The following is a 24,196-nucleotide window of genomic DNA, read 5'->3' on the forward strand; positions in this document are numbered from 1 at the left end:
CCGGCTGATGGTGCAGTTACAAAGAGGTTCCTGCTGCCAGGGTTACAGAGCAGTAATTTCTCAGCTTCTACTTTTTACTTCTTCCTGAAGTTGTTTTCCTTTTGGCTCAGAGTATCAGGCCCTACTGCAGGCTTATCTCTACCTGTCTGTCCCCTCAGGGCAAATACATTTTTCAAGACACATGACTTTTAGTTTCCTTTCTGATTTAACCAAACCTCACACACAACACAACATGCTAGCATCCATCTAGAGACAAGTATGACCCAACCACAGTGGCGTCAAAAACATATATATCCTTACAACGTCCCTATTAGGTAGGGAAGCATTGTTATTCCCAGTTTACTGACAGGGAGTCAGAGTGCAAGAAAACTAAGTTATTTGCCCCAAATCATACAGACTATTTGGAACGTAGCTAGGAATTGACTGCCAGGCTCCTTAGTACATCTAGATTTGTAACCCCAAGACATACCTATGTGTGATAGCCTGCCATTATATTGTGTGGGCATGATGTGTATATATATAAAACACACATATATATATAAAAGTTGATAAATATTTTAGTTGTCTTCATGTAGAGGATTATGACAACACAGAAAAAAAATCAGGTTATACAAATAGCATGAAAACATTTCAGTCAAAAAACCTTGAGGGAGGCAGTTTAAGGATGGGAAACAAATGTCTCTGGCTAGATATTTGTAATTATAAAGCAAAATGGAGCAATTATCTGTTTGCACAGAGATAATGTCTTGAAATATGTTAAATATTTTCCTATGGACATTATCAGGGAGAGTGTGGTCATGGCTAGATAAATTGGCTGGTAAAAGTACTGTGATTCAGATGTGGAGTAGAATGGCAAAATGCAGATCTGTCTGCCACATCATTGTTAACTTCTCAGTCAGAGTAACTAAAAAATTAAAAAGGAGAATATACACTTGCTTTTAATCAACTAACCACACTGATGCAATGTATTAAAAAACCCAAAACACTAAACAACCAAAAATCCGCCACATCAGGCCTGATTTGGATCTCTTCTACACTTGTACACAGCCAGAGCATTGCCAGTGAATTCAGGGTGCCACGCTGCAACATTACAGGGATACTGCTGAGAGAAGAACATGGTCCACAGAAAGCGAAGATACTGTTTTATAGAGAAAAAGCTTTACATGAAAGCCACTTTTTCTGGGGAACTAACTTTAAATAGCCTATAGCTTCCTTTGACTGTGAATGTAGCAGACCACTTCCATCAGGCTATTAATTTACTTAATAGGTTATGATTATTATTGATTTGATGGTGATTACTCTCAAATTTATGCTGTTGAGGAGCTGACCCAATATCCTTTGAATTCCATTTAGCTGAGATCAATGGTAAATGGATCAGGCCCCAGGAGTACAGAGAACTGCAGGCAAAATAAAGTGGCTTTATGCTTTATTGTTTTTCTGCCCGCTGTAATGGTACAGTCTGTGAACAAGGAAACCCCAGGCCTTACAATCCTTCCCTCCCTCTCTTCTTTTTTCAGATCATTTACTCACCTGCCTGTAAAAGTAATCCCATCACACGCGTTTGAAGGACTTAGAGATGCCTTCATCATGTAAGTTGACAACATTTTCCATTTCCTTAATTTCTTGCTAGAAATTCTACCAGAAACCTCCATCCCAAATAACATCTTTTTGTAATAATGTGAAAATGTGTTGCTAAAACATACTATTGGTGAAAAAAAAAACACTGGGGAAGGATAAATATAGCATTTCTTTTCTTATAAGCAGTATATAAAAGATTCTTTGAAAAGGTATGATTTTCAACAGTTGTTTAACAGATCACATCATAATGAAATATTAATCATGTTGGAGGGAACTGGATACAGCTTAATAACTGATGGTAGGTGCTTTTGATTGGCAGAGATAGATTTCTATCATAAAATGTTATCACTCCCATGATAGCTATGGCATTCTGTGATTATACATTTATGTAGTACCCAAAGAAGATATTTCTTCGGTGCTTTGCACCAAGAGATAAGCTTGGCAGGGGATCAGCGGGACTGAACCCTTTCTTGGATCTTTCAGTTTACAAGTGCTGTAATTTTGCACACTGGATCTGTGTTGCTTCCCCTCCCTTGGCTTCGTACCTATTTTCTATCAAGGACTCAGACCATAAGGCTCGTCTGACCACTCCTGTCCTTATTTCTGTTGTTATTCCAGCTGAAAGATGGCAGGCTTGAGTCTCCATTATTTATTATTTTTTATTTTATCTGCATTGAGTGGTCTCTAAAGGACAAAGTTGATGACACACCAGTGCAATGCAGAACAGGGGAATGACCTGACCTTAAGCAGCAGCACAAATGATGCCACTTTCTTTTCAAGATGCACTTTTTATCCTTCTCTTCACCTATGAGAAGCACATAGTGCATCAGATATTAAAATATATATGAGATGTTACATAATTTATTTTCAAGGAAACAAAAAGAGAGAGTAGGAAACCCTTTTGTGGTGCATTCTTGAAGGCAAAGACTTGAAGGAGTCAGGCAATGCAAATGCCTGAATAGACTCAACTGGACTAGTTTAGCTTTTAGTGCTCATTGGTTAAACAATTTTGGCCAAATTATAAAGTTCTGTGTTCCTGTAGCTCTAGCAAGTAGAAAAATAAGCTAAACTCTGCTGCTTGTATTCCACTGCAATAAAGTATCCAATGGCGCTGTATTCTTGCGTTCACTTGCATCTGAATGATTAATGAGAACATAGCATTTTCAGATGGGAGAGTGACTTAAATCTACAACGTTTCTCCTACCTGTATGACTTGAGGCTAAACTTTCCCAAATTGTATGCATATCCTATTCTTCACAGAGAATGTTTTGTTCATTGACATTTTCCCTTTCATAAAGAGAATTTAATTGATTTCTTTGAGTCCTTTTAATGTGTCTCTCCAAATTAACAGCGTAGAAATTGATGTATTTGTCTGAAGTAAATCTACAGAACACTTTGTAATTTTATTGAGATTTAGTGTTACTTTGAAAAATGCATATTTTTAAATTATAAATCTCAATATCATCTATTTTACAACTCATCACCATCTGCAAATCAGATGATAAATTATTCTCACTGCCGTAAGTCATTCCAACATATGTAAATGTAAGCCAGTGGCAGACAGGAGGGATCTCATGGAAGGACCATGTTTCAGACCCCAGACCTGAAGGAGTCTTTAAGTTCTGTGAGCAGGCACTGATCCCTCCCAGCCCATGAATCTCTGAGGATCAGGCGCCCAGCAGGCTGCTTGTTCTGCATCCATCTTTCATTTATGAGTAACTAGTGCAATACCAGAAATAACAATCTCACTGAATTCTGATTATGGAGAAAACAATATTTCTGTAAGAAATACATACATGTTTAATATATGATTCCTGGTGTGCATCCCCCTTTGCCACCACAAATGAAAAAAACAATTCATTCTGGTCTAAGGGTTTTTATATCAACACCAACAGGAATTGTTTTCTCATAATTATAATTGAAATAAGATAACTCTCAGGACTGTGACGATACTGACTCTGATTTTGTAGATGTGTTCCAGTTGTTTAGAAAATATTTTTTTCTTGTCAGTGTATAATCTTAGGTTTAGTTTGTGTGCCCTTCCAGTCAATTCTGTTGAGAGAAAACACTCTTTTGAAGATCTTTCCCCTATATATGCATCAATAGGTACTATTTACTTTCAGGAGTCAATTTTGTGTAACCCCATAAATCTTAATCTAGCAGGCATTTAGCAAGCATCAAAAAAGTGGATTTCTTTTCCTCTATATTCAGCATTGGTTATTATTAACTACATGCGTGGAACAGGAGCAGCAGTACATCGAAATCTGACAATGCCTACGAAAACAGTCATGTTGGTCGGTGTAATGATAAGAAAGAGCCACTTCCTTCCAGTTTGAATGTGTGTAATGAAAATAGCATTTAAATCCAAAAATTATTCATAAAGTGCACTGAATGTGTATTTGTGTATTTCTGCATCTGTGGACTAGATGACCATCACCCTGACTTAATAATAGTGTATGAAGCACCGTGAACGTTACCTACATCCTTGCCCATGCAAATAAATTCACTAAGTGGGACCGACGATAGGAGCAAAAGGCTCGCAGGCTTGAGCTCACTCTGTTTCCATTAGTTGTGGCCCTGAGTCAGTACCTTACCTACAATTTACTGTGAAAATGGAGATTGGATGTTACGGAGATACTTATTCCAAAGGGCTGGCATATACTCCTTCACCAAGACAGCAAAAGGCTGGTCTCTCTCAAACCCTACTGGCACCCGCTCTCAAGATGTCTAAGGTGAAGCATAGACACTGCTGCCAAACAAGAATTGGTTCGGTGGTTGAACAACTATGTATAGAAGAAGGAAATACAAAGTGGAAAGCTGATTTCTGTATCTTTTCCATTAACGTATTGCTTTGTGTCTGCCTTTTTCATTATAGTGAAATCTCTCAGAGCGACTCCCTGGAGAGAATAGAAGCAAGTGCATTTGACAGCCTTCCCACTCTGTCTGAAATGTAAGCATCAATTAAAAAAAGGCATCCATGTCGTGATTTAGGATCATTAAGGAGTAAACAGTCTGCAGAGAAGTATTCTTGGACCAAATCTTCCTCTGTTACTTTGGCTTGCTTTGGATTAGATCTATGACAAGAAACATTTCTCTCCAAAGTACCATATAAAATAGTGAGCACTCTGTAAGGTCTCGCCTTGGAGATCTAAATCATGCAAAGACATCCATGCATAGAAACTCCCACTGCTTTCAGTGAGCTCAATGACAGGAGTGGAGCTCTGCGTCTACTTCTCCCGGCACTGTCAAGCTTTCTAAGCAGGGAAATAATCTGAGATGACAACAGATGAGAAAAATCTTCCTTTTTGAAGATGCAGTTTTCAAAGCCCTACAGTATTTGAATACAGCTGCTTAGTATGCACAGCTCTTCTTTTGAGCGCTAAAATATTACTCAAACAGAACATGTACTGATTTTAAACTTGACCTGCATAGCACAGGCATCTGAGAGAGAAAGTGAGTTAAAGCAATGACTAGGAGAATGCTCTGAAATATTTAGTGAAATTGGAAACTGTAAATCTGATTCAATATCTCATTACTGCCTTTTTCACACAGCATGATCAGCAAGTGGCTTAAAAATGGTGCAACTGAATGAGGACAAATAAGTCTTTCTTTTTTTTTCCTTTTATGTGAACTCCATTGAAGCCAGTTACTTGTTCACACAAGCAAGAGATACAGAGTTATCTACCTCTGATTGCGTCCAACTGCCACTAGACTCAATGGTGGGTTTAGGGAAGGAATAAAAGATTTGATTATGGATAGCTCGTCATTTGCCGAAACCAAAAAGCTAAGCAAGACCATTAAAGAGCTATAGGAGGCTAGCAAGAAAACCTGTTTGAATCCTGAATGCTCTACATGTCTCACATTGCATGATGTCCCAAGCTGCACTCACAGCCACTTTCAATGGATGATCAGGGTGGGTGGGTTCAATGTAGTTCTTTGATTTGAACTCTTGATGCAATTTCATATGCTAAAACCTTTTAATTTTGTAAATGATGCATTGAGAGGGAGCTGGGCTAGAGCTATTGGGCTTTTATGCAAACATACAGGTTTCCCAGGGAGTATAGCTGCAGAAAGTACTCCTTGATTGAGAGGGTCTGTCCCATTTTTTGACTGACCACTAGCAAACAGTATTTCTCACACACTTACCTCCATCTCCCAGTTTCTGCAGATCTAAGCAGGCATCTGGTGCTGCTCGCCACTGCTCTAATAAAGACCATGGTGCTCTAAGAGGTTAAACCATTTGTGGAACTGCCTTTCCTGGCTAGGCAGAGCATCAGTAATACGATGGAAACAAGGGATGACACAAAGGGATCTGATCGCAGGGCATGCGCACACACGTGCGGAGCTCAGCCTCCTTGCTCAGCCTGACCTCCAAGACCACTCGGTGGAGGCACAGTCATCGCGACGGTAGCCTGCTTGTGCCTCGGAGCCCCTGCAGTAAAGCAGAAGCTCAGTGCGTTACGCACTCCACGAGCCCAGAACGCGTATCCCAAAGAACCAGCAGACGACGGCAAAATGCTAACTCCCACCAGTGACCAGGATATCCAAACCAGATCATCTCAGCTCAGTGAACTGTGAGAATTCAGGAGCTGTTATCTTTTGTCAGCTGCCTAACAATCACAGGCCATTTTTATTACCAATAGTACTTCGAAATACACTCGTGGTGTATTTTTAGAAAGTTTGTTCACAGCAGGAGAGCCTTCTGCCATATTCTGCACTTGACTGTTTTCTGACAAGACCAATCACTAGCAAAATTCAGGACCCTTCCAAATGTATAACAGTTATAATACTGAGATATTTTTCCCTCATTACAGATTAATCCTGAACACGAAAAATCTGTTGCACATCGAGGACGGAGCGTTCAGAAACCTTCCAAGGCTGAAATACTTGTAAGAGAGAGTTCTGTTTCTTTTCTGCTTGCCTTTTTTCTCCCCCCTCTAAAGGGGTGGACAAATTACAGAAAGGAGTATAAGGAAAAAAGAAGTTTTTCATGCATTATGGTACACTAAAAGTACGATAGCTTTAATGTGCAGTTAACCAACAGTGTGGTCTTCCAACAGGCAAGAAAATAAAGTAACCCAGGGCAGGGCAGTAATGGACAAACAGTAGTAAAGTCTGCAAATTAGTTCTGCTAAGTGCTTATTTCTCAAATAAAGCTTTCAGATAGACAAGGGACTATGCAAAAGTAGTAACTAAAATCTGTTCCTCGTGCTTAATGTAGAGAGAACATACACTGCTTCTCCAGGACACTACTTGAGGATGCTACAAAACTTAATTTTTATAAGGCTTACAAACACAATTGGAGCCTAATTAAAAATTATTATATTTGTCTCTCACCTTTTAATACATTGTTAAACTCATACCTACTGAGTTGGCTTCTTGTTGCATCCACTCTGGTAATCTTTTCTCCTGTAAATAGGAATTATGCTTTTCTCTAGGAGCATTTGTAACACTGGAATAAGAAAATTTCCAGATCTGACACAGATCTTCTCATTAGAAGCTCATTTTATTTTGTAAGTAGAGACCCAACCTAACCCAGCTGTGAGTCTTCTCCATGTTTTTCCTGGATCACTGACAAAAATACCCTTTTTTTTTTTTCCCCTCCCAAAGGGAACTCTGTGATAACTTGCGTATGACAACTATACCACAAAACGCTTTCCAGGGGATGAACAATGAATCACTGACGCTGTGAGTAAAATAATCCTAGTTCCAGTTCCTTCTGTGAGGATAACACTTCTGCTTGAGGAAAGCAGGTTGACTTTATAAAAATCTTGAAATGAAACCCCATACAATATATGTCTGTATTGCAAGTTAAATTTGAAATGCTTAGGAAACAGAGGGGTGTTTTTCAAGCTGAAGAGCAGGGTTTTATCCAGAAGCTAACTTCACTTAGGAAAGAAAATAGGAGGAGGAATCCAAATCCTCATCTTCCATGCAACATTGTTTTTAAAAATACCATCAACAGGACATAAACTCCAAAAGCTGCACTGGAGGCCAGAGTCTCTCTCTCTCCCTCAGGGATGAGGTTTCTTGAAGTAGTGCTTTCAGGGACCATCCAGGCTGATCTAACGCTGCTGATCTTCAGCTGCAACGGGTCCCTCTGAAGAAGAGGAAGGGAGAGAACAAATTGGTACGAAGTACCAATGCTTGTTCTTACCCTGATTCCTCTTGACTCAACTTACGTTGATTCCCACAAGTCTCCACACCAAGACTTTCCCTTTAATGAACTGTGGATTCATTGCTACAGCCACCTGTGAGACGGGTGGGCTTGATGCTAAGTGAGTTGCCCCACCCAAGGAACACAAAAAGCAGCAGAAAGCCAAGGTGAGGTGTCATCTGCCAGCACAGCAAGAACCATATATGGATTTTGCAGCACCTTTGTCCTCACAAAAACTTCCGCAAAGAAGTCCTGGAATAGGAAAAATCACAGACTGAGCCTCTCTGCAGGACATGGCTGAAACTGAGGTCTTCCCAGGAAGGACCAGCTGAGCAACAGAGGGCAGCAGCAGGCCACCTACTTTGTGTTGTAGCCACAAACACCAATTTGGATGCTAGTAAAGCCAGCCTTTGTGGACCAGACTTATATTAAAAGGCAGTACACATCCAAATGGGATGAGACAAGTGTGTACCAAAACCCTCGCACAAAACTCCACGCCTATTTGCACCCACAAATGAGCTGTGCACATGAGCAAGTACTGCAGTTGACTGGATTGGGCCCTTCATCAGGCTGATGTGCCAGCATGACAGCAATTTCGACACGGATTTTATGTATTGACCAATACCTTCTGAAACCATTAGAGGAACTGAGCATAAATGTGACTGAAGACTGCTCCTATGCGACGTTAAAGAGGAGCAATTGCTTAGATCAGGGCATCATTTCATCTTATGAGCCTCTTTCCTCCCAGCAAGTTCTCAAAATAACTTCAGCAAAATTATGATTCTGTTAATGATGCAAGAAAATGAACATACAAGGGATGGAGAAAGGCGCTCACAATTTTAACTGTAACCCCAAAGTGGGTTAAAATTGGAGGGATTCTAACTCAGTCAGGAAACAGCCAACGATCATTTTTCTCCCATTCTTTCGTGACAGGGAGCTCACCTCAAGAAGAAAAGAATTACCTTATCAGCAGCTTCCTAATTGTAGAGCTACACGTTAACTCCACCCCATGCAGTTAACTGTAATTATCTGAAGTAATTCCAATTGTTGCAGCATGGTGAAACACAAGTAATCTGCGAAGGCGTAAAGTCAGCCTGCAGTAACGCTTTGCACTACAAATAGCTAATTCAGTCTTTCCAACAGTTAGTGTTTCATGTGGATGGGGAAATTGATCCTACATATTGTTGTGGTTTTTAAGGAAATCACTAATTTCAGCATTGTGCTGAGACAGATCCCGTCTCGTATCAATTGTAGTCAGGCGCTCCCCACACTTCCAGCTTTTCTTGGGAGCAGGTTCCATAGCCCCAGTTTCTGCTCTCCCAAAAACAAGTGGAAAAGCAACAACAGAAGTTTTGTTTAACTTACAAACTGCACCAAATTTCTATTAGGGCTTAATATTAAAGGAAAAATACAATATTACATTGACATGATATTGGAAACATGAACTTAATAATATCACAAATGGATTTTTCTCAGTGAAATCAGACCCATAAGTTTGATCTCCTAATGAAGGAAAAGAGCTGGACTTCAGGTGCAGCAGAGCCCAGCCTTTAGCTATCTGGCCCCAGAGTGAGGAATCGAGAACCCAGGGTGGCACCAAGCATCCCTGTGCAGCACAGGGGACAGTGAGGCTTCCACGGCACAAATCAAGCCCAGCAGCAGTGCTTTGGAGGAGCTGATAGCTCACTGACCACTGGATGATGCACGTCTCACCCCTGCCTCTCTGCAAAGCTGTCTCTTGGGCTGCTGGAAGATTTGTCCATCAGCAGAGGATCTGCAATCTAGCAGCACCCTCTGGGCTTCAGAGTTGCTTTCCTCTTCTCTAGCCCTTGCAGTCTTCCATTTACACATGCTGATACCACAAAATCCAGGTCTTCTGCCTCCAGGTTGTTGTCTGCGTGCCAGGAGCTTACCTGGAATAATGTCGTCTTTTCTGGATCTCAGCTGAAGGTAGGCACAGGTGAGCCCCTCAGAGGGAGGATCTGTACGTAAGCAGAAGTTCTCTTCAACAGCTAAACAGGAAGGTGCTTAGGGAATTCAAGCTGCAATTTTATCTTAATTTCAGAGTTAACCTAAGTCATGCGATAGTTACTTATGTTCTTTATAAGCTAGACCCTCTAATCATTAAAATGAATAAAGCATTAAGACTTGAAACCTGTAGTACCTAACATACTCTTGTCTTTTCCAATCTTTTTCCCCTACACGTTTTTTCGGTTTTTTAATCCCCAGCAAATTATATAAAAATGGATTTGAAGATATCCACAGCCATGCCTTCAATGGGACAAAGCTGAATCAATTGTGAGTATGTTTCCCCTCTTCCGTGTTTTTTTTTAATGTAAATAATAGTTCAAATACAAGCAAAGGCTCTTCCTTCAGCTTAACTGGCTGTGTCTTGCATTTCCCCTGATACCCATTAGAAAACTGTGTGTTTCAGTGTCCTTGCGACTCAGTTGTTCATCCTGCAGCACTTCCTGCTTTTCCTCAAACACCATCCCTTAGAACACGGCAGTTTTCATGAGAAAAGCTCACAATTCTTAATAAAATCTAATAAATTCTTAAACTTAGCAGCAATAGTGGAAAGCTTGAAACCGTAGCCCAAACTGAGGAACCTACGTTTTACATCTGGAAACATCAATAGTTTTTAAATCGCTCTCACACGCTCTGGGACTAGACTCGGTTTGAGCAAAACTTCTGCTGCATTTTTGTACACTGCTGCTGCAGTGAAGGAATCAGACTGGCTGGTCCTGGTTTAAGTCAGAAGAAATTGGAAATTATAAGAATTAAGTATAGATGATAACGGTCTGATGGCATCAGTGGAGGGAAAAGTCACATGAGACGTATGAGCACTCTCAGGCCAGATATTACAAAAGCAACTGCTGTGGTGGGAGAGAGGATCAAGAGGAAATAGATGGGAAGAGGAAACCAAAAAAGGGCTATTGTAAAATAGAGATGTAAAGAGTTAATGTTTGATTCCACAGAATCCTGAAGGACAACAAGAACCTCAGGTGGATACACAACGATGCCCTGAGAGGGGCCACAGGGCCAGACGTCCTGTAAGTATCCGCCGCTCCATTACCTGGGTTTATAGGTGTCCCACGGGAACCGCGCTGTGCTACGTGGGCTGCGTCATCTCGGCAAACATGGGCTTTGAGTCTGGAAGGAGACTTGATCTCTTACCCTCTGCTTGTAAAATGGAAACACGTCAACGCGATGCCATGAAATTATAGGGCAGAAGGCTCAGTTTGCACTGTGACAAATGCCTATCAGCCAGTTCTAGCGTTGGCATTGACCTCTGCCCCTTAGATACTTCGTCCTTTGCTTTATTTGTGTCAGATCCTCCTGATCCTACCCCTGTGCCTTATATTCTGACATTACCAAGTAACTTGTCTTTTGGTAGGATGACTATGTTTTTACAATATATAATTTTAGAATTTCATTATAAAAGTGAACTAGCTGATTGCATGCTATATAAGCCTGTGCTGAATAAAACACATTATTATCATCCTCATGCTTCATTAATCAAGTACTCACTGGAGGGCTGCACTGGCTATAACTCCATGCAATAAAACACAGTGGGTCACTCTGTAAATAGCACTCTGTGCCACACGTGCCATTTCAGTCCTTTTATTGGTGCTTTACAGTACGTGGCATTACTAATATCACTTTCACAATTGTAGCCTTTTTTCCCCCTGTTTAATGGCCTCACTCTGAAAATCCTTGGTCATGTTGATGGCCTTTCCTCCAACAAGCAGCCCCCCTGAAGTTACTCTAAGCCAAACTGCTTAAGTTTGTCTTGGCAAGAATGATGGATTCATTTATGTGTTTTAATTAATAACCATTAATTAAAAGATTCCTGGCCAAGAAGAGAGCCAGGAGGGTGTCCTACCTGTTAAGCCGGCTGGAGTCACGTTCACCCACTTTTATCTCCCTTTCCCTGACCTAAAGATCCATCACTTGCTTCGTGCACAGTGGCTTTCAAACAGAGAGGCCAGAGCACAACGCCTGGCGCAGTGGGTTTTGATTTCTCCAGGACAAAGCAAGCTTCTTGCCACACTGGGGTTCCTGGGCCACGGGGATGCTCTTATCCCGCTGCTCTTAGCCTGCTGCTCTGTAGTTTCACAGAACACGTTTCTGAGCTGGGTATCAGGTGTTGAAGTGGCTTTGCAGATTTAGACCTTCGTGAAAAATTGAGTTGCTGTTAGCTGCCGTCATGCTTTGGTGGTATTTTTATATCTATATGAAAAGAAAAGAGAATGCTCTCTTTATTTTGCAGGGATATTTCTTCGACGGCACTGGAGTCCCTGCCTAGTTACGGGCTCGAGGCCATTCAAGTCTTAAATGCAACGTCATCTTACTCGTTAAAGAGACTGCCACCGCTGGATAAATTCAGCAGTCTTCTGGAAGCGGTTCTAACATATCCCAGCCACTGCTGTGCTTTTCGAAATCTAAGGACAGAAAAGTAAGTCCAAATAGCACGTTATTGTATTTCAGTGCTTCAGAAGCTCCAACATGGCAATTCTGCTTTATTCAGCTCACAAGGTTTGATTATCCTTATTCTGGTTACAAGGAAGCTGTGGTACTTAGCAAGCCCTCGCACAAAGCACCACATCTCTGCTAAAGCCAGGAAAATTATTTCCATTTATTTTAGAACAGAAATGGATCTCATCCTGTGCCCAGGATCTGCCAGCAGGAACACTATTCTAAGTTTGCTTAAAGCTTATATTTTTCTTGGTATCTCAATGAAAAAGCCTACTGGTACATGGAAGATATATGTCCATCAATAGCACATTGTCCTAAAAAAAAAAAAAAACAAAAAAAACCTGTAGCCTTTAGCAATATAGCTTATTTAATGCAGGTGATATGATGACCTTGTAGAAAAGGTAGGCTTTCAATTACCCACCGAAATAAGGACCTGACACAAGTCTACAGAAAGAGGTTACTCAGTGTTTTCAGATAATAATAGTATTGTTCTCCCTAGAACTGGAAACCATGGTGCAGAGCTTCACATCCGCTAATTTGGGGCAGCCACTCTGAGACAACTGGAGCTAATTTTTCAGCATTTTTCTTTTAAAGAGATCAACTCTCAGTTGGCTTTAGGCAGCCAAAGCAACTCTAAATGAGTTTAGTTGAAGCTGTGAGGATGCCACACTTCTCGTCTGTCTCAAATGAAGGCTACAGAAAAGACATACTGAGCAGTCATTTGTGGGAAGCCTGATCTGTGTGACTCGCACGCCATTGCATCAGGACTGCACTGCAAAGGCAGGAGTAGAATCCAATTCTTTAGGGTAAAATTAGGGGTGATGCTACGCTTTCTCTGCCTACCTCATTTTACTAAGTGGTTCCTGCTTCTGCAAGAGTAGAGCAAAGATCCTACAGTCAAGGGTTTCCACCGCTACTGTACCGAATTCTGATTCAGTCCCAGATCAAGTCTCTGAGTGTATTAAATGCAGAAGCAACTCTGGGACAAAAAAAAAAAAAAAAGATTATTCATGCTGATGAAGATAACTGTGTTTCTGATATTATATTTTCAGGTGTTTGACTTTGTAACATGATCGTGCTCTATAAAAACAGAGGTGCTTTAGTAACTCACTTTCTTATATTTAGTGAATGTTTTCTTAATAAATTGGGAGAATGAAACCCTGCAAATCAGGAAAGTAGACTTCCCTCCTAACTGGGACATCAGGAGGGCTCAGAGCAGTGCAGCTGCATTACCTATCTGCACAGCCCTGGCCATGGGAAAAACCTGTATAAGCAACAGGCTGTTATCTTCTATGTGAGCAGGTGCTACAAAGGAATGAGAGAGAGATCTCTGTCTGTTTTCTTTGTCATCTACTGATGACAGCAGAAGACCACAAGACTGACACCTCCCAAGACCTTCCCTGGTTACCCAGGGAAGAGTCTTCGTGTGGTTACGAATTCTCATGGTCACGCAGCTGCAGCCTGTTTCTGTCTCCTTCTACCCCCTTCTGTTGCCCTGTACTCTACATACGGTCATCCCACCCAGTTTTTACTACCCCTGCCCCATATCCCCTTCCTTAGCACCTATGGACTGCACTCACTGATCAGTGAGATATAGTGACAAGGTCTTCCATACATCTGACCAGGCAAGCAGGTTCACTTAAGTCAGCACCACAGACATTAGGGAAATACATTCCTCAAACGAAATATTCTTGAGATTTCTGGGGTACAATTCTGGTGTGCTCATTCCCTGAGCCATATCAGAGAGCTGGAAGGTAGCATTCAGTTCCCTAGACTTTCTTCCACTGGCCTGAATGTGGTGGGGGGAAAAAAAAGCAGGTTGTACCACATCTTCAAAAAATTACAAGAAAAAACAACTTCCGTTGCAATACCATTATTTATAAGCATCACATAGGGGCTTAGACTGCTATCTTATTTCTCTCATTACACATAAAACTTTCTATAAGCTTTCAGGTGTCTGATTCTCTTAAGAGTTCACAAAAATGCTTAGCCTTTTTCCCACCTCTTTCTACTGTCGCAGCAATGAGGTCAGACAAAGCCATTTCCATTCACGCTGGTAGAGTACCTGGCCCATACTTGCAAAGCCTCAAAACCAGAGATTTTGCCAAATATGTCATCCTTCAACTTGTACTGTTCCAATTGCTTTACTTCCAGCACGTAAAGTCTACCTCCAGATCCCAAACAGGTTTTAAAATAGAGTATCAGGCCAGCTTCCCAGCATTTGTTAACATGCACTTCTCTAAAAGGCAGAATAACTGCTACCATTCATACCGGTGGACAACCTGGCCCACTTCAATACAATATTTCATAACGCAAAGCATACCTTTTAATTCCAGCTCAAGTTACTTCACTATAAAAAAAATACATCATAAACAATAACCGAGCTGAAAGACCATCCTTATACCCCCCATGAGGTACTGCCTACTGTCGCAATATTTGAAGCCTTCTCCTTCCCGCTTCCAGAGGCCTACGTGAATGTTCACACTGCCGTGAGGCCAACTCTAGCTTACCTTACACATCTGCGAAGATCACTTGCAGAGAAGATGAGAATTTGGCCGAAATCCAGACTGAAACTCAATTTTCTTTTCATCCTTCTTTCAGACAAAATTCCTTGCTTTCCATTTTTGACAACTTCTCCAAGGAGTGTGAAAGCACCATGAGGAAACCAACTAAGGAAATATTGTAAGTACCTCTCTGCATACAGATGCTGGGAGTAGCAAATACAGACCTCCCCCTCCTGCTGTTCATGTGTTTTTTCCTAGAACAGCATGTCTTTTGCTGCTGATTCAGTCACCCTTACAAGTTGCACAGTGGTAATTTTACTATCATTAAACCAAGATTTGCGATTTTGATGTTCAAAAGGAAAGGAAAAAAACCCATAATTTTATGAGCTTTACTCACTCCAGCTTCTCTTCTGAACTCTTGAAAGACTTTCAAAACAGTGATGAAATATTTAAGAAAGTTAATGGCCTGCATGGAGACTTTTCATGCCCTGAGATAATTGCAGTTGTTTGTGCGATTCAAAGAAGAGCTGCTACTGTTAATATTTTTTTGCCTATAGAAAGGATAACTACAAGTCTGTATGTCAGTAGTTTTCCATGGTAGAAATAGAGTCCCTGATTTAGAAGTTTGATGAACCCATGCAATTGGTTTTCGTCTTCTAAATGTGTCTTTCCATATCATCACGGTTCTGTTTGAGTGTTCAGTGGGACAATGAGAAAGGCTAACGTCAAAACTGTTGGGTTGGCCATGCTGGATGACACAGGCTCTAATCCAGTATTTAATGGAGGAGTTTAAGGATTTGCTACTATCCATCCCCCTACAGCTAAATGGGAGACCTTGGGACTTCTCATCAGCCCTGACATGGGGTCAGAGCATTGTAAAGTCTAGAAGGTTATGGTCACAAAATTCCAACAACTAAATACAGCTGAAACGTAATTGATTCATTGGGATACTGACTTCTTTGGACATTATCTCATTTGCTGGTTGGTGAGGCCTCGTACACTTGCCATTTGGTTTTATTCAGCCTTTTGTAAAGCAACAGCTGCCTTGATTCCCTTCTCACCGCTTCTCATTTGCTGCCTGCCTGCAGCACCTTTGAGTGCCTCACTCAGTCAGTTCTGTCCACTCCACTCCTAACTGCAAAACTGAAGCACTTCAGGACTACAAAAAGACAAAGTCCAGGCAGTCAACGAGACCAAGAATATACTGCCTCTATCAGGGGAGGCTTTGGGGAGAAGCAAGGTGAGGCAAGGAGGTAAACACAGAGCATTAGATCACATTATAAAGGCAAGTGAAGTGACACCCCAGTGAGGAATATGATCACACAAAGCACCAGTGCCTACACCAGAGTAATCCCCCTGCTTCGGAATAGTATCTGTTGCACTCCTACTGTGTATTAAATAGTCTGCTCAGTCTACTGGCTCCTGAAGCTTTTTGCTTTGGTAAGTCCCAATCCCAGCAATTCTCTGAGGAGACATTATATCAAGCAAATGGAAGTAAGGTCCTGATTCACAGGCTGAAAGGCTGCAAGTTGAAAAGTTTGGGAACCACAGCAGAGATCGTCTGAAAGTCCCAAGCTCGTATTAGACAAAAAAAAACAGCTTGCACATGGCAGCATGTTTACGTGGCATCTCAGAAAATCACCATCATTTTTTATTAATAAATACAGTCAAACATATTCCCTGCTCCTCCAGTTTAAGCCAGGCAAGTAAAAGCAAGACATTGGGCAGTTTTTCATGTAAGGAGAGAAGAGTTAGGATAGCAAGACTGGGAAGTTATTTGCTCAACAGGAATAGCCGAAAAGCAGCTCAGCTTCATTTGCCAGTTAAGACCCTGCTGCAGAAAAATAGTTTAATGTACATGCTTCAGTAGATGGGGAAGTTTAAGGATGTATTTAAGTTATCCCAAAGCTACCAATTTTCTGAAGAGTTGTCCTCAATACAGGTGCTTTCCAGGTCTCACACCGCAGATGGGGTGTTTGCCCACCAAACACTCACAGTTGGGATGACGGGATAGTTGTGCAATAGGCATCTGTTCTGGCAGGGAATCAGAAGGGACAGTGATTGTTTTTAAAATGTTTCTTCTTTGGTAGGTTTATCCCCACACTATTGATGGCCTGGAGATTAGAGAGATCTATTTTAAACATCTAGAAATATTTATAATTAGGCATTGGGTCCACTCGAAACTTAATATATTTCTAGCTATCAACATTATCTAGTTAGCCATGCACTTCTACTCCTCGCTTTATAATACTGCTGACATCAAATTCCTCAGCACTTCCCAAGTCATACGTGGTCTCAGGACTTTGTTTGGTAAGTGCGTTTCCTAAGGGAGGTAAGGGTGCACAGTTCAAATCCTTAGGTTATTTTAGTTTGGCTTCTATAACTGTCTGATAAACCTACATGCATCAAACCTATAATCCATCAATTCGCGTGTTACTGTAGTTTGAACTGCAGTCTACTGTCAGCATGAGAAAGATGTCTCGCTTAGAAAGCAATCAAGATAAAGTACTTACAGTAAGTAAGCTGTATAAGAAAGCATTCCTGTGGATGTGACTATGACCTCTGCTGCTCTCCGAGGCTGCTACCCAAACAAAAGGCATCCTTACAAGGCTCCAATTGTATGTAAACACCCTGTAGAAACACATCTAGGAAGTAACTTTTAAAACAACTGTTATCTGTTGAATTTTACAAAAGAGTGCAAGCGGCATGTAACAAATAGTTCACTTCTATTTGGGGGCGGGGGGTGTTGTTTTTTTAACAGCTACAGAGATGACTCTTACAACACATCGCTGTGGTCAGCAGAAAAGAAGACGTACCTGTTTGCAACAGATGAAGAAACCTCTCCTTACAGCTACTCAGCCATTTTCGATGACAGTGAAATGACCGGCTTCGACTTTGAGTATGACTTTTGTCAGCCTAAGATACTCACATGCACTCCGGAACCAGATGCCTTTAATCCCTGTGAAGACATCCTGGGATACAGCTTTCTCAGAGTCCTGATCTGGTTTATAAACATCCTTGCCATTGCTGGCAATTTCACTGTACTCCTCGTTCTCATAACTAGCCATTACAAGCTCACTGTTCCTCGCTTCCTCATGTGCAACCTCTCCTTTGCTGATTTTTGCATGGGACTTTACCTGCTGCTCATTGCTTCTGTTGACGCCCAGACAAGCGGTCAGTACTACAACCACGCAATAGACTGGCAAACAGGCAGCGGCTGCAGTACTGCCGGCTTTTTCACCGTGTTTGCAAGCGAGCTCTCAGTGTACACACTAACGGTGATCACTATAGAAAGGTGGCATACGATCACCTACGCCATGCAGCTGGATCGAAAGCTACGACTGAGGCATGCTGTGCCGATCATGCTCGGTGGCTGGATATTCTCCATTTTAATAGCAGTGCTGCCTCTCCTAGGGGTCAGCAGTTACATGAAGGTCAGCATTTGTTTACCCATGGATATTGAAACGGGTCTTTCCCAAGCCTACATACTGCTCATCTTAGTGCTAAATGTTGTTGCCTTCATTGTCATTTGTGCTTGCTACATTAAGATTTACATAGCTGTTCAGAATCCAGAGCTGGTAGCTGCCAATAAAGACACCAAGGTCGCCAAGAGAATGGCGATACTGATCTTCACGGATTTTACCTGCATGGCTCCCATCTCCTTTTTTGCCATATCAGCTGCCTTTAAAGTACCTCTCATCACAGTGACAAACTCCAAGATCTTGCTAGTTTTATTTTACCCTGTCAACTCCTGTGCAAACCCATTTCTCTACGCAATTTTCACCAAAGCATTTCGAAGGGATTTCTTTCTGCTCATGAGCAAGCTTGGTTGCTGTAAGAGCCGAGCAGAGCTTTACAGGATGAACTATTTCTCTGCTTATACCTCCAACTGCAAGAACGGCAGCTCAGCCCCAGGCCCCAGCAAAGCCTCACAAGCGCTGCTGCTCTTGTCGGCGTTAGAGAAGCCGTATCCTGCAGCACGAGACAAGATGTCTTGCAATGAAAATTAAACCAGAGTATCACTAGATGCAGCACTTTGCAAGGCCAGCTGTAATTATTCTAGTGACTAGGGATTATTTTTTATATCTTAAACATTTCACAATAAATAAAAATGCCAATCAATAATTCTTATGCAACATAACTGTTCTGACGTTCAAAGTGATATTTTCCCTTTTCTTCTTTTGTGACGATAGGTATGGGAGGTGACTATCAGGCAAAACTCTTCTTTGGGGGGAACCCAGGAGCAGTCAAGGTGCTCTTGAAGTTAACAGGTACTGCAGTGACTGCAGTCTGGCTCCTTTTTCTCCAGATCTGTTTCCCTGGGGAATTTAAAGCTTGTCTGCTACCTTTCATGCCTTCTTTTTCCATTCCTGTCAGCTGTGTTGGCATTGTTGGGTTAAAGAAAGGGGCACTAAACTAGATGCCTCCTTTCATTTCATCAACAGAAACTTCCAATTACACAGCCACCTACACCCGGTTAAAGAACAGTGTTCAAGCTGTAGGTTGTAAAGATGTCACCAAGGAGAGAATTTGACCTGCTGAACCTTTGTTACTAGCAATTTCACAGTTTACATTAGATCTCAGCCTGAGCTGGTAGGTAATTTACTTAAAAAAATCAACCCATACACAACCACGTATGATCTGGAAATCGCAACAGATGCAATAGCTGTAAAACCCCACCCGCTGCACGCAGGACTGTATTTTGTGTATCATACATGCGCACACGCAAATCACATATGCTGTAAAGGTTCCCTCTCAGCAGCGGGATAGCTGCTGCCTACACAGGCAAATAAGTGCTGCCTTGTTTTCTCTCCAGGGACAGTCTCGTGAATTATTTTCATCTGCCCACTCTCTGGCATCACCAGAGCCACTGGCATTCGGGATGCACTGGGGACTCCCAGCACTCACAGTCCAACTCCATTCCCAGCTGATGAAGCAGAGTAGTTACTTTTTAGCGACTGTGTTCTCCCATAAAAATCTATCTTTTCTTTCACCATGCACTGCCTAATGCTAAGGAGATCTAGATTTGTGGCTGCATTCCTAATTTAACGAAGAATTGAGCATTCCTTTGTTTTGCAGCATATTTACCCTGTCCGCATAAAATAAGCTGTCGGCCTTACGCAGTTCATTTGCCGTGAGCCAACACCGCACTGTATTGAAGTTGGAGATTCAGATGTGTAAGCTCTTACCTGCACTGTATGGGCCAAACAATCTGTACTGGGTGACAAGCTGCGGATTGCCTTGAATGGCAGGCAGAATCCCTGCGGGAGTCCACCCCAGGCACGTCCTAAAGAGGCCACGTTCTGCACTGCCTGGTCTTCTGAAAATGAAGGGCTTAGTTATTGAAAAGTTCACAGTCTTGTGGGCAAAAACAGATGCAAAAGCTGCAGACTGCAGATCAAGTCTCTTCTTAGGTTGCTTGTTCTTGGCAAGTTGGTTACATTGCCTCTGATGGGAGGAACATGTAAGTGCTTACATTTCATCAAACCAATATGGTAGCGTGAGACCTACACATGGCAGTTTATGGTTTACAGAAGGTAAAGCATTTTATTTGCCTTGTAGTCGAAGTTTTAGCATCTTAGATCACATTCTGTAGATGATACTCACGGTATCTGAAGACAGATCCTCAGCTGGTATAATACGCACCTCCCCTGCAGTCAGTGGAGCAGTGCAGCTCTGTAAGATCTGTGCTTACTCCAGAACAGTCACAGCCTAACAGTTCTTGATGGCCACCGAAAGTGCAGACTCCAATACATAGGAAAATGGTATTATTGCAATCACTTTAAACCTCTTACATTTTCCTTTTCAGCTGAGTCCTTTGCTTTCAAGTCTGTGACAGCAGTAAAGTAAAAGTCCGCCTTCCAAAGCAGACCTCTTGTTGCCAAAACACTGCACAGCAAATTAAATTTGCTTCACATTAATGAAAGCGATTCTTTGTACTAGTGACTGGTTTATCATTAGCTTATAATTGTGTTAATTAGAAATAACATCTCTGACCCTCTCTTGCCTTCCGCTTAATGCCATGATTTCAATCAGTATAAAAGCTCTGTATGTAAGCATAGCTGTACTCACGAGCAGTCCGCACACACGGGGGGAACGAAGCAGGACTGAGAACAGAGGAGACTGTTAAAACTCTATGGTTTAGCAGTCAGTAAAAATTCCATATGATGCACCTCTTTATGCACACCAGCTCCTAAGCTTAGCAGATAAGCAAACAGGACTACTATAGGATATTTAACTATAACAGAAACTAAAGACACTGGTGGAAAAAAAACCCTACCTGGCTTAAGGCTTCTCTGTCACCTATCTCAAAACTGATTTTTGAGACTCATTTCTTCAGACAGCCCACGGAAGAGTCCTGCACACAATATAGGACATAGCAAAACGACGTCTTGAGTGGGCAATAACTGATTTACTTACCTGATGTTTCAACAGGACAAGAGCTCACAAGCACACCCTGTCCACCTACCACGTAACACTACAAGGAAACTACATGCAAGAGAAATGAAGTAGAAATAGCGACAACTGATAGTACCTGCCTTACGGTGCTGCTTAGGTAACAGCAACGAAGTATGAGAGCTGTGGGCATTTTTCTTTTTGTACGTGCTGTAAATGGAGTGAGATCTACCATGTAGAAAATAATTGCTAGTTTAAAAAAAAAAAACAAACCAAAAAAAACCCAAGAAAAAACAACCTACAAACAACAGAAGTAATTTATATACAAATAATTTTTCAAATCAAATTTTTCTACACACAAAAGTGAGCAAATAAGTAAAAGCAACGCTTTAATAAAGATTTAGAATCATGCTAAAACTTCTCATACAAGTTACACTTTTTATTCTATCTTATTATTTTTGGTAAACTTACCTTCTTTCTGGTGTAAAGTTTTAGACAGCCATTTACTGAAGTATCTTCAATGGCCATAACTGGAATTACACACCTCTTCCCATCACATCTGCAGCAACGTGTAAACAGTGCCAATCAAAAGCATTAATACAGTAAACTGTTCAGATCAAAAACATTCTGATCCAATTACTGCTCAAGTCATAGGCTACAGTAATTAGCTAACTGAGTGTACATTTTAATAAGAAACATTTTTTTCCAGTATAAAAATTCCTGACTTCAGATAATTTTAGTTGTAAATGTCTTCTTCGAAGCTGTAAGTCTTTGCCAGCGTTCATTCAGGAACACTGGAAGCAAAATGCAGGGCAATTCTTGTATGCTTGGACAGAAGAAAATGAGTCAGTCCTGCTGCAGGAGTCTAAACAGAAAGTCCGTGGCTCCGGACTGGGAAAACCACTGCAAGCACTCCCAAGGAGTATCTGCAGTGTAGTTTGGAGGGAGCCAGAAGACCTGCAGCGTTATGAATTCAGCAGCATTTTCTCAAATATGGGAAGAGTTGAGATAGCGAGAGCAAAACCCTACTCTAATCCCTAAAGCTTCTGTATTTGATAGCTCAGGAAGGCACTGGATGGACCGTGCATTAAGGTTCCTTCATATGAAGAAGGTGCTGGTTAGAAAATGCCACTAAATGAAAACCCAGGGGATGCTTGATGGCGTACCTACGCCATGTTCAGCATCCCTTCTGATGCAGGTCAGCTTTGACCAGGAGTAACAGCCAGCTATGTATACTGTCAGCACAGCTTCAGAGGAACGATGGCAAACAGTCCTTTGCGATTTTAATTGCTGATAGTACACGTGATTTGTGAAAAAGCAAAAGAGGATGAAAAATATCACCAATGCCCAACCCGTAAAACTTAGAAGTAGTTTGGGAAGAGACCAGTGTTAAAAAATACTTCCAATCCCAGATGTGCAGTCTGTATCAATATCATACTCGGACTGCACAGAGGTTGCAGTGAGCTGTCATAAAAATTAACTTGCAAAACTTGAAAGCATAAGAAGTGTTTCAAGAATGGAATAAAGATGCAGATGAAGCCAACAGGTAGAAGGTATGTAATAAGTATGAATTGGTAAAGCTTAGAAGAGATGGGGGGGGGGAATTCCTTCTCTAGTACTTTTATCCCACACATCTCAGCACCCATTCACAGAGGAACAAGGTCTGAAAAGGGACAGGGAGAGAGGAGATGGGCAGCCATAAGGATGCTCAGAGCTCTGACTCCTCACCTTCATGTAGAGGGAGTCTACACCACAAGCAGCAAGATGCAAAGAGGAAAAAGCTGCCCATCCTTAAAACTAACAATTAGGTACCCTTCAGCCACTTCGTTTTATAGTGACTAGCAAAACCAGATCTGTTCTCAGAAGCAACATTCAGAGACGACATGGTGCTTAGTGAATGGTGCACATCGTCGTGTCCCATGGATTCCTGTGCCGCACTACCTCTGCTTCCAGTCTTCTCTGAAGCATCGCTATGCTGCCCAAGTTGAAGATGGTCCCACAGTTCATAATGTACACATTTATGGAGCATGAACACCTCAGAGCCTGCAAGAGATGCTTTTACATTTCAGCACTCTGTCATGTGGTGAGAGCTGCATTTCCTGGGCATTTATGGGTCTGAAGTGTAGCATCAGTGCAGCTACAAGTCAGCTGAATGGGGAAAAAGAAATCATACACTGTAGTATTTTAACTCTCTCTGAATACACAGTTCTTCACCCCCCAGCAGCAGTATCTACAAGAGACAAAAGAAATGCCACGCTTGGGTCAGGCCTCTTAGTTCAGCATCCCATCTTAATTACTGGACAGCAGCGGTATGTCAAAAAGAGCATGCAAGACACTCAAGTAGTTAAAAACCTGCCTCCTGAAGGAAGCATCAGCACAAGGGTTTGTACCATTATGAACAAGGGTTGTTGTTTTCCTCCTATTTCTTCTATACATTCCTCCTCTCCAACTCTCCCCTTTATTCTCCTCCTCTTCTCACGGCCTCTCCATCCTCCCAGGGAGCAGAGATAGCCAAAATGTTTCATGATGTCTTCTTTCAGCAGCTGTAAAGGAGGCAGCCAGCAGGGAGGGGTGTGCGTAGCACCTTCTAGCAGGATTGTCCTGTTCTGAGTCAGCCTGGCTGAGGCTTTACCATTCAGTTTCCAGTACTGCCCTACAAGGAACAGGAGCTAGCCAGGGGAAAGCTGCGCCTCTGAAAGGCTACAGCCAGAACCTATGGGCACAGAACTTTTTTTCTCTCCATTTCTAGAGGAACAAACAAAAAGCTAATGTTGGGGACTGCTGGGAATGCAGTTCTCATGGCAGGGTGAGCTACTGTCACATGCATGGCTTGTACACATTTCTCTAAGCAAAGTTTTTATTTAGGGAACACAAAAACAACTCTGCTAGAAGTGTATATGAGATGACATTTTATTATTATGCGCAATTTGTATCATTCACAGCTTACTGGTCTGTAGTCCTAGAATGTAGTGGATATGTACAGAAGCAAACTTAAATGACTTTACATTGACAGTGAAAATAAATCACATTTTAATGTTAAATCACACTATTCATTGCATCTCAGTAGACATACAGAGTACAA

General features: G+C 41.7%; 1 protein-coding gene across 2 annotated transcripts in view; it reads left to right on the forward strand.

Annotated features, from left to right (window-relative positions):
• Positions 1–24,155, forward strand: part of LOC104018120 (lutropin-choriogonadotropic hormone receptor) — a 30,262-nt gene extending 6,107 nt beyond the window's left edge. The window contains exons 2-12 of one of the 2 annotated variants that reach the window (XR_015708834.1): positions 1,518–1,589; positions 4,454–4,528; positions 6,393–6,467; positions 7,017–7,091; positions 7,189–7,266; positions 9,965–10,033; positions 10,714–10,788; positions 12,009–12,194; positions 14,816–14,896; positions 17,480–18,989; positions 21,154–24,155. Coding sequence is in view for 1 of the 2 variants with exons in the window: in XM_087776993.1 (XP_087633119.1) it covers positions 1,518–1,589; positions 4,454–4,528; positions 6,393–6,467; positions 7,017–7,091; positions 7,189–7,266; positions 9,965–10,033; positions 10,714–10,788; positions 12,009–12,194; positions 14,816–14,896; positions 17,480–18,728 (2,035 nt within the window). In the remaining variant the exon portion in view is untranslated. Of the gene's footprint in view, positions 1–1,517; positions 1,590–4,453; positions 4,529–6,392; positions 6,468–7,016; positions 7,092–7,188; positions 7,267–9,964; positions 10,034–10,713; positions 10,789–12,008; positions 12,195–14,815; positions 14,897–17,479 lie in introns of both variants that reach the window. The other variant, XM_087776993.1, reaches the window with a different exon arrangement.
• Positions 24,156–24,196: the final 41 nt, after the last annotated feature.

Source organism: Nipponia nippon, unplaced genomic scaffold (assembly GCF_047370975.1).
Source record: "Nipponia nippon isolate SJK-2023a ecotype South Korea unplaced genomic scaffold, ASM4737097v1 scaffold_4, whole genome shotgun sequence".
Classification (NCBI taxonomy): Eukaryota; Metazoa; Chordata; class Aves; order Pelecaniformes; family Threskiornithidae; genus Nipponia; species Nipponia nippon.